Source organism: Carlito syrichta, unplaced genomic scaffold (assembly GCF_000164805.1).
Source record: "Carlito syrichta isolate Samal-C Ts95f unplaced genomic scaffold, Tarsius_syrichta-2.0.1 Scaffold313381, whole genome shotgun sequence".
NCBI lineage: Eukaryota > Metazoa > Chordata > Mammalia > Primates > Tarsiidae > Carlito > Carlito syrichta.
The window spans coordinates 1,587,361-1,598,189 of NW_007257477.1; the positions used below are offsets into that span (position 1 = coordinate 1,587,361).

Sequence of the window (10,829 nt, forward strand, 5' to 3'; positions counted from 1 at the left end):
CCAGTAGGTCGAGGCTGCAGTGGCTGTGAGCGTGCCACTGCACTCCAGCCTGGGCAACAGAGAGAGACTCCAATTAAAAAGCACCAGGCCTGGTGGCTCAGCTTGTAATCCCAGCACTTTGGGAGGCCAAGGCGAGTGGGTTGCCTGAGCCCGTGAGTTCGAGACCCACCCAGGCAACTTGGTGAGACCTCATCTCTACAATAAATCAAAACCTCATCTCTACAATAAATCAAAAATTAGCTGGGCACGGTAGTATGCACCTGTAGTGCCAGCTACTTGGAAGGCTGAAGCGGGAGGATCACCTGAGCCCAGCAGGTTGAGGCTGCAGTAACTGGGAGACTCTGGGCAACAGAGTGAGACTCCAACTCAAAAAACAAAACAAAACAGGGCAAACCCCTTGAGTCTCCTTCCACTGTGGGAACTTTTCTGTCCTCTCAATAAATCCTGCTTAAAAAAAAAAGAAAAGGTGCTTGGCTCCATTAGTTATGAGAAAAAGCAGATTAAAATCACAAGGAGAGACCACCACATGCCCATCAGAGTGACTTAAAGAAGTCTGGGCTGGGCGTGGTGGCTCACGCTTGTAATGCCAGCAATTTGGGGGGCCAAGACAAGAGGATTACTTGAGCTCAGGAGTTCAAGACCAGCCTGGGCAACATAGCGAGACCTTGTCTCTACAAAAAATAAAAAAATTTAAAATAAAAAAAGCAGTCTGAAAATGCCTGGTGTCACTGAGATAAATAAGCATCTGGAAAGGGGACAAAGTAACCACCCCTATCACCTTGGAAAATGGCTTGCCTGCCTAGTAACTGCAGATGACTGTAACCCTAGACTCACAGTCCCACCCCCAGGTATCTGCCCTCCAGAAAGAGTCACCTGTACCCCAGAAAACAGGAATAGGAATTCTCATACGCATCACTGTTTGTTCACTGCCAAACTGGGAACAAAACCCAAGGCCCCGAAACAGGCAGAATGGAGAAATAAATTGTGGGCTAGGCACACTGTGGAAAAGAAGAAATGCCAGCCACAGCAAGGATGACTCCTGCCAACATAACACCACCAAAAGAAGCCAGATGTAGCAAGGGACATGCCGATTCCACCTCCTTAAAGTTCAGATGCGGTCCACGCTCAACTGTTACGGAAGGATACATCCATGGCGGCAAAACCATCAAGAAAAGCAAACCATGGTCATAAAATTCAAGGCAGCAGTAACTTCTGGCAGAGGGAGGGCTTGTGAATGGGAAAGAAGTTTCTGGAATCCTGGCCATTATCTGTTTCTTGACAGGAGAAGCCATGATGTGGGAGTTTTTTATATGCATTTATTTGTAACACTATACCAATGTACTTCATGCACTTGTCTGTATGAATGATGTATTTCTTATTTTATTTTTTAAAATTTAATTTATTTATGTATTTGTTTATTTTTGAGTTGGAGTCTCACTCTATTATCCAGACTGGAGTGCAGTGGCCTGCTCACGGCCACTCCATCCTTGACCTGCTGGGCTCCGGTGATCCTTCCACCTCAGCCTTCCAAGTAGCTGGAACTACAGGCATACTCAGCTAATTTTTGATTTATTATAGAGACAAAGTCTCACCAAACTACCTGGGCTGGTCTCAAACTAGCAGGCCCAGGCAACCCACTCGCCTCGGCCTCCCAAAGTGCTGGGATTACAGGCTGAGCCACTGAGCCCAGTCTCTTTTTTAAAACAAGTGTGTTTGAGCGCCCACTGTGCTGGACACTGGGGATGGACCATGAAAGCTGATGGAGTGTGAATGAGCATCCTGTAATGTCCCCTTGACCTGGGTAGCACGGGTCTCCCAGCTCCTGTTCCCTCAAACCCACCGCAGTCAGTCTGGAGAGCTCGCCTACCCCGCTCCCGGCTGGGGTACAGCCCCCATTCTTTCCTGGTCTCTGATTTCCCGAGAAGGTTCTGAAGGTGAGCCCTCTGGTGCTGCCTGGAGATGCGGCATGTTTTCCTGAGTGAGGGTTGGGTTGGAGAGATCCCAATGGGGGAAGCACGGGGGCTTGGATTCACCTCCCCCTTCCAGCACACACATGGGCTAGGTGCAGAACCCCAGGCCTGCACCCCACCCTTTGCCACCCGCCCGTCTGCAAGGAATGGTGATGGTGCAAACAGTTCTGCCCATTCCCAGGCTACCGGGGCTGTGCCCAGGCCAGGGCGCTATAGGTCCTGCGGGCTTGAGGCCAAGGGCATGGGATGGAAAGGACATTTCCCCTGACCTGTTTACAGGCCCCGCTATCTCCAGCTCCGATCTGCTGCCTCCCTTTATCTCAGCGGGGCCAGCCCTGGGTTCCCAGCAGCAGCCTCCCCGCGCGCACTTCCTGCCAGCGGCCTGCGTTACAGGAATCCGCACACTGAACTCAGCGTGTGAGTGTGTGTATGTGTGTGTGTGTGTGTGTGTGTTCTTGTGTGTGTGTGTGCGCACCCACACCCCAGAGCCTGCTCCTGGGTGAGTGCCAGGGAGCCCACCAGGGCTCTTGTCACCAGCCTGCTCAAGTCTGCCAGTGTTCTTCCATTGCTCTGTTGAGCGGCAAATATACCGTTCAAGAAGGCCAGGGAGGGGCTATTGTGAGAACCCCTAGACTTGATTCTGAGGGGCCAAGGCAGGACCCATGACTGTTCTCCTGAAACCCTGGGCAGGACCCTGTGTCCTCCTGCATAGGGAGTCTCACATGATACCCCCATGCTGCCTGGGGTCCCAGAGTCAGGGGATATTGGATCACATGTTCCTCCCTCGTCAGTCATCCAGCTGGTATTCACCAGGCCCTATGGGCCAGGCGCTGGGCTAGGAACAAAGGACACACCAAAAGACGGGGCGTCCAGCCCCTGCATGTAGAGTATCCATCAGTCGGAGATGTCACAGGAGTGAACACGCAGTTATGACCCTAGGACAGTGGGAAGAAAAGGAGCTTCAGGCACTCCAGAAGGAGGCCACCTCCCTCCCCTGCCGGGCTGTGCCACGGGGGCTTCCTGGAGGTTGAGGCAGCTCAGCTGAGACCTGTAGACTGAGCAGGTGGAGACTATGGATGTGTGGTGGTGGTTGAGGAGATTTCCGGGCAGAAGGAACACAGGTGCAGAGATCTGGGGGTGACAGAGAGGGCAGCACATTTGGGAGCACAAGTGTCGCAACTGAGCTGGAGGGGGAGGTGGCTGGGAGGAAGGAGGGACTGGATCCCACAGAGCCCCGGAGGAAGTTTCACCAACAGGCCCCAAGGCACCCAGACCTGGAGCTTAGAAATTTGGAAGCGAGCCTGGGCTACAGGGGCCAATCCCAGAGGCCAGAGAACCTGCCAGGCCCAGACAGGAGCCCAAGGTGGCCTGGCCAAGGACAGGATCGGAAGAGAAGAGAACAGCTGGTACATGGGGTAAAGCAGGCCTGTGTGGGGGCAGATGGCCCCATGACCTCCAGTGATGGCAACTCTCCTCTTGAGAAGACTCAGAGCAACCACCTCGGGGAGGGAGAGAGGGCTAGCAGAGTTGGCTCCACACGGGGCTTTGGGCTTCTTACTTTGGCCAGCCTAGGGGCCATGGCCTGTCCCCAGTTACCAGCAGGACAACTCAGACCCCAGATGCAGCCAGAGACACACACATGCACACACACAAACACACACACATACACACATGCCCACGTGGATGAGCCCAGACAAGCCCCCGCCCCCGGGGACCAAGCCTTGGTCAGAGAGTCTTCCTCTGCACATGCCTCATCACACACCCTTCCCTGTGAAAGCCTACCCTTCCTGCCCCCTCCTCATTGCCAGACCCCATGGGCACAAGTCAGGGCTGGCCCAGGAGGCCTGGAGACTAGGTAGGACCCAGCAGAAAGAGATTTCTGCCCACACTTTCCCCCAGAGAGAAGCCATCTCTCTGGGAAGACAGCTCTGCTTTGGAGAAAGAAAGGTCCAGTTTGGTGACTAGCTGTGTTTCCTGGGTGGGGTCCTCGGGCCTTGGATTACCCTAACCTCCCTGCCGTCCTCTTCCCGCAAGGCTGCTGTGAGGATTGACAGGGGGGCTGTGGAAGGAAGCTTTGGAAACGGGAGGCCATTCTATGATGCTGCCCATCTGTTTGCCCCCTGCTCCCTGCCCCCAACAGCTGCCATCTCTGCTTCCACCCCCGCCCGTCAGCCCATCCACCTCCCTTCCTTTCCACGGAGGCCTCTGCTCCCCGCCCCCCACTTCCCAGCAGAAGGGCTAGAGCCAGGCAAGGAGATAAGGGTCTTGTTTTCTAAGGCCGGGAATTTGGTGGAGATTGCTGGGCCCTGGGATGGGGGAGGGCTGCGAGCCTTTCCAGCAGATGGGAGTTCTCGGGGCCACAGACCCTGTGGGGACTTGAGATTTCCACTCTTTCAAGATGGCCCTGCTGGGCAGAAGGGGAAGAGATGGAGAGTCCCCAAGAGGCCACCCCTCTGCTGGCCTTTAGGGCCTCAAATGCACCAGCTCCCCCTACTCAGATCCTTGGCCTGTGCTGTTCCCTCTGCCCAAGGCCTGCTGTGTCTTCAAAGTTCAAACTAATCCCTGCTTCCTCCAGGAAGCCTGCCCTGCTGCCTGGACCAAGCAAGCTTGTTTTGGCTGCCCCCTCCCTGAGACTCTCTGGCGGGCAGCATCTTGTCCCCTAGCCCTTGGGCCTGAGCTCCGGAGGGCAGGCCGCATCTGCTCTCCCTAAGTCCCCAGGCCGAAGCTGGAGTTGCCACGTGGTAAATGCTGGGCAATGTCTGATGCAGCGTGAACACCCTGAGGTGTGCCATCACAGATGCTGTGGCCTCTAGTCAGCTGTGGCCCCTCCTGGGCCAACTTTCTCCCATGACACCTGTGGTCTGTGCTTCTGGAAGAGAAGCCACTGAGTGGAGCTGGGTGCCTGTCCTCCCTGTGTGAGGGAGGGTCACCCCATAGCCTGGGCTAAGTTGAAGTGACCCCACAAGCCCCAGGAACCTCAGGGACCGATAACAACAATGTCAATCACAGCCACAGCAGGGTGACCGCTCACACACATCCAGTCACTGAATCTTCACAACAGCCCAGTTGAAGAAGCTGAGGCATATAGAGGCTATGTGGTTCATGCAAGGTTACACAGCTGGTAAATGGGGACTTCAACTTCAAATGCAGTCGGTGCCCTTAACCACTACTCTGCCTCCATGGAGGCAGCCCACCCAAGGGCAGGGATGTACGGATGAGGAGCTATCGACGCACCCCTTTAACTCTGCCTCCCGTTATGCCCCATGAGGCCGTATGCTTGGACCTAGTTGCAGCCACCTCTGTGTCCCCCTGCCTGGCACCTGCATAATGCCTGGCACACAGCAGGGGCTCAACAGACTCACACTGAAAAAAGTAAGTGATGGTAAGATACTCTCCCCTGCCCCAGCCCCAACCACTAGACCACCAGGGAGGAAGCTACTTTACAGAAGGGCAGCGTAACACAGTGATTCAGAGCTGGACTGGAGGCGGTTCCGCCTCGACCAATTCCCACCCAAGCGACCTTAGCTTCTAGCGTGTTTCCCCTTCTGTAAAATAGGAATAATACAGTACTTGTCTACTAGAGCTGTAGGTAGGCTTAACTGCGTGGACATTTGTAAAGTGCCTCTGGCAGTGCCTGGTAAACGGTAAAAGCCACATGGACATCTGTTCTATAAAAGCCCTCGCAGCCTTTGTCTCGCCTTCACTAAGAGAACCCTCCTGCTCCAGCATCCCGGGTTCGCGCGGTCTTCGTAGCGACGCAGCGCGAACTACGACTCCCAGCGTGCCGCGGGGTCCTTCCGCCCGAGCCCGCGTATCCCCGCTACCGCGCATCGCGAACTACAACTCCCAGCATGCAGCGGGGCCCTTCCGCCCGAACTCGCGTATGCCCGTCACGACGCGGCGCGAACTACAACTCCCAGCGTGCCGCGGGGCCCTCCGGGCCCAGGTCCGCGGCGACCTAAGCCTGGGGAGTCCGACGGCGCCAACCCTACCGCTCCCGGCCGCCTTCGCTGGAGACAAGAGGGGGCAGCAGCAACCACCAGGGTGGGGAGACGGGCGCTGCCCGCGCCATGCTACGCGGACTGGTCCGGGCTGCGGCCCCGGCGCACGGAGTCCTCTGGGCGCGGGGCTCTGGTAGCCGGGCGGAGGTCCCGGCCCACGTGGTGGACCTGCGCAGCGACACGGTGCCCAGGCCTGGGCCAGCCCTGAGGCATGCCATGGCCGAGGCGGCCGCGGGGGACGACGACGATGGCGAGGACCCCACCGTCCGCGGTGAGCCCGGCGGCGAGGGTCGTGGAGGCGACCCCGGGGCGCTGTCCGTGGTGCTGGCGGGAGGGACGGCCCGGACGTAGGGGGTGGCGTCGCAGTTGGCGTTGGATGAGCACCAGCCAAGGGCTAGACATTGTGCTCTGCCTGATTGCGGCTCAGTCTGGTCCATCACCTGGGAACCTGCTAGAAATGCACATTCTTGGGTTCCACACCGAACCCAGAATCTGCATTTTAACAGGATCATCAGGTGGCTTGTGTGCACCTTGCATTGTCACCAGCTGCGCCTTGAGATGGGTGTTAGCAAGTCTTGCAGAGGAGGGTTCTGAGTGCTGTGCTCAAGGACCCATACCTAGTAGATGGCAGAACCAGGGTTTGAACCCAGGTCTTCTGACTCTAAAACCCACAACTCTTCTCCTGCACCCACTGCCTTCCCCCATGAAGGCAAACAGAAAACCGATCTAGAAAGGGGGTTCTCCACAGGCTGCACCTCCCAAGGCGTGGGTTCCAATAACCTAAGGGGTATCTCCAAGGTATAATACCCCACACCCCCACCCTGATTTGAGAGTTGCTGCCATAGAGAACCACTGTTACTGCTAGGGTGTGTGCAACCCTCAGCTGAGCCAGGGACTGGCCATAGGTCGCCACTTGAATCCCGAGGGCCTGTCTGTGGGTTTAAGGGGTGCTTGGGGCTGGGCACACACCCAGCAGACACCCAGTATTGCCGGGAACTTCAGACACACAGTGCTCGGCAGGCAGCCAAATGTGTAAACAAGTCACCACCATGCAGGCAGGGGAGGGGCTCACTTTGACAGACATCTATGGAGGGTGCCCTGGGAGCCAGGGCAAGGGGGAGGCCTGTGGCTCACAGGGAAGGGGGCTTCGCAGAGGAGCCTCCCTAAGGAGGAGTGGAACCCCACAGACAGGGAGGGGAGTGCTGACTCCTGGGCAGGGGAAGCTTCAGGAGCACAAACACCTACTGGTGAGAAAGATATTCAGAGTACAGGTAGGGGTGTGGCTAGAGGGTAGGGTGCAGGGGGGCACTTGTGTCCCTGGAGGGAAAGCAGAGACAAGATCACACCAACCTTGAATGTCACGCTAAGAGCTTTGGACTTGATGCCACAGTCACGGGGGAGCCATGATGGGCTTTAAAGCAGGAGCCGCCTGGGCTCGGTGGCTCAGCCTGTAATTCCAGCACTTTGGGAGGCCGAGGAGAGTGGATGGCCTGAGCCCACGGGTTCAAGACCCACCTGTGCAACTTGGCGAGACCTCGTCTCTACAATACATCAAAAAATTAGCCGGGTGTGTAGCGTGCACCTGTAGTTTCAGCTACTTGGAAGGCTGAGGCGGAAGGATCACCGGAGCCCAGCAGGTCGAGGTTGCGGTGGCCGGGAGCGGCCACTGCACTCCAGTCTGGGTGACAGAGTGAGACTCCAACTCAAAAAAAAAAAAAAAAACAGAAGCCAGGAGCCCCATTTGCACCCTTGTGCCCCCTCTGGCTCTCCCCAGTCTCCCTTCCTGAAGGGAGAGGAAGTCGGCAGAGAAACCGCAGTCCCCACCTGCAAGGGGCTGATGGGAAAGGAAGTGAGACAGGTGTGAGGTCTGAGTGGGAGGGGGTTCAAACCACAAGCGTTTCTTGGGGGCAAGGGGGAGACCAGGAGAAGTGGGGTGCAGAGAGTTGACTGAGAAACCTCTGGAGCCGGATGTGCAGCCAGCAGACTGGGGCTCCAAGCCCACAGACCGTGCAGGTGGCAGACTGGGGCTCCAACCCCGTTTGGCCATCACCACAGCCCCAGGCAAGGGGCCATCTTCTGGGCTCACGGCGGTTCTGGCCTTGTAGTGAGTAATGCAAGGAGAGTGAACAGTGCCTGTGTGTGGCCAGCGTGCAGCCCACCTGTGGGAGCTCTGGGCGAGCATACTTGTTGACAGAGCCTCTGCCCACCTCCCTTCCCACCCTCCCCTCCTCAGAGCTGCTGCAGAGCTGCTTGGGCTGGAGCGGACTCTGCTTGTGCCCAGCAACACCATGGCCAACCTCATCGCTGGTAAGCACAGGCGACTTCCTTTGCCCAACAGGTCCTCGTGCACACTTCGCCCCTCCGTGTGAGGGCTGTATGGGGCGCAGAGACCACATTCCCAGATTTCTGTTGGGTTTGGCAGTGGGAGCCCTGGCAGGAGACCGGGGAAGGGAGCAGACTGAGATCCGTGCATCTGTGTGCCTTCCAGCTCTTCCTCTGAGGGTCCCCAGGGTCTCTGGGCCAGCGCTGGGTGCTCCCCACACAACCTGCCTCCGAGCTCCTGTGACCACACCTTCCTGTCACCTCTCAGGCCTGTCCCTCCAGCTGCTTCACCTTTGTAAACGGTCCCTTCATTAAGCACTCTCACAGCTCCCCAGGGTGTTTGTGCCATCTGTTTCCAGCGGGCCTGATGGAAGCTGGTGCCATGGGCTGCTTGTCCCCCAAGGGGCAGCATGGTGGCAGGAGAAACCCTGGGGTCCAGCCACAGAGCACGGTGTGCAGGCTGTGTAGGCCCAGCAATTCACAGCATTGCTGTCCTAGATCTTCGCACAAGGCAGGGAGGCATCTCGAGGGGCGCTGTCTCCTAGCTGGCCTAAGGCACACGTGAGCTGGGTGTCGCCCTGGGGCTCACGAGCTGAGCAGGGGCACATGGCCCCCAGACTCAGTGCCAAGACCTGCCCTTCTCCCCATCTGTCTCAGTGATGGGCCACTGCCGGCGCCGGGGCTCCCAACTCCTCCTTGGGCAGGAGTGCCACCTCCACGTCTATGAGCAGGGTGGGGTGGCTCAGGTAAGGAACCGGCACTGCTCCCCTGGGGCTCTGGGCGTCCTCCGGCCAGCGCAGGGTACTCAGGTGGGAGCCTGCATCCCAGGCACCAGGCTGGGACCTGCCCAGGGAATAAAGGGAGAGCCACAGGGAAGCCGCCTGGGACGGGGCCCCTCCCCGAGGGGTGGGAAGAGCTGGGTCCCAGAAATGCCACTTGGGGGCAGCAGCGGCTGAGGCTAGGCCCAGGGACACTGGGTTGACACCTGGGCGGGTGCTCGGTGTCCTGCTGCCCCCTAGTGGGCACCTAGAGCGCTCCAGCACTCAGGGTGGGAGCCGGACAGCAACACCTCCAGAGAAGGCAAGGGGCCACCTCCCCTCAGCTGTGGTGTCTGTGTCCAGGTGTGCAGAGCAAGCAGAAGGCGTCCAGGCCCAGAGCTGGGGAGCAGGCACCGGACTCGGGGATCTGGCTCCTTACTCCAAGCAGATCCCCACTCCACAAAGACGTGCCGCTGGGCCCTCGGACCAGCCTCATCTTCCGTCCCCTCCCCCCCACCTGTAGATCGCCGGGGTGCACTCCCAGCCCCTCCCAGACCTGCCCCACGGCACCCTGGACCTGGCTGAGCTGGAGAGGTTGATCACTCGGGGCCTCGGGAGCCCCTACCACCCGGCCTGCGAGTCCATTTGCCTGGAGAACACGCACAGCAACTCGGGGGGCCGCGTCCTCCCCATCGACTACCTATGCCAGGTAGGCCTGGCCCCGCCTTCGCGCCCCCACCACCAGCCTGCTCGTGGCTTCCTGTGTCCCCTGACTCCTATCCTGGGATTTAGTCCCCTGTGCTCCCTGCCAGGGACACCCATCAGTGACCAGAACTGTCATGAAGGCATGTGTGGTCCTAGGCTGGCACGCAGAGGGCACTGTTGCCCCGTTGAGGGCTCCTCATCCTGGACTCGCTCAAGAGCAGAGTTCCAGAGCAGTGCCAGGGACTGTTGCCAGTCCTGGATTCGAGGCTCGGGCGAGGCTTTAGGAACAAACACAAGTGAGCTCAGTACTCAGCTCCCACCCCGTCCTTGACACAAGCCGCCAGGCGAGGAGCCTGCAGTATCTGAGCCTGGCTGCTCACCAGTGGAAGAGCTCGGGCGAGCCCTAATGCTAGATCTTGTGTCCCTCTGCTGTGAAATAGGCGCAATTGTGTCTCCCTGATGATAAATGAGATGAGACGCATATGTCCTTAGCCCATAAACCAGAGCGAAATACCATCAGCTCCTTGTGCGGGCACAGCACCGAGGTTCAGGAGCACAACGGGACTGCTCGGGTCGCAGACAGCCAGAGCCAGTTACCAAACTGGGTCTCCTGACTCCAGACCTCTCTGCTTCCTCAAGCAGCCAAGCCCACGGGCCTCCAGGAGACCTGGCCTCCCTCAGGCCTGGGCCCTCTGACTCTGCTGCACCCATCTCCAGGTGCACCTCCTGGCCTGGACCTACGGGGCCCGGGTCCACCTGGACGGGGCCCAGCTGATGAACGCGGCGGTGGCCCTGCGTGTGCCGCCTGCCTGCATCGTGGAGCACTGCGATTCTGTGTCTTTCTGCTTCTCCAAGGTGGGGGCTTCCCGGGGTGGCTTCCCAGAGACAGGGGGGTGGGATGGGGCAGGAGGCAGAGCTGGGTTCCTGAGTGCCCTCCCCAGCAACTGGCCCTGGGCTCCCCTTTGACTCCTCCCCAGGGGGGCTACAGCATCTGTCCTGCCCAGGCCAAAGCACAGGGGCGCACTCTGAGGTCGGTCGGAAGAAGTCTCTCCTCTCTCCCTCCAGGGCCTGGG

The 10,829-nt window shown here is 58.6% G+C and overlaps 1 protein-coding gene across 1 annotated transcript in view; it reads left to right on the forward strand.

Annotated features, from left to right (window-relative positions):
* Positions 1-6,040: 6,040 nt before the first annotated feature.
* LOC103272932 (probable low-specificity L-threonine aldolase 1) overlaps positions 6,041-10,829 on the forward strand; it is a 6,240-nt gene continuing 1,451 nt past the window's right edge. Inside the window, 5 exon segments of the mRNA XM_008070394.1 lie at positions 6,041-6,318; positions 8,205-8,278; positions 8,951-9,039; positions 9,575-9,760; positions 10,474-10,610. Of these exon segments, the coding sequence (XP_008068585.1) occupies positions 6,041-6,318; positions 8,205-8,278; positions 8,951-9,039; positions 9,575-9,760; positions 10,474-10,610 (764 nt within the window).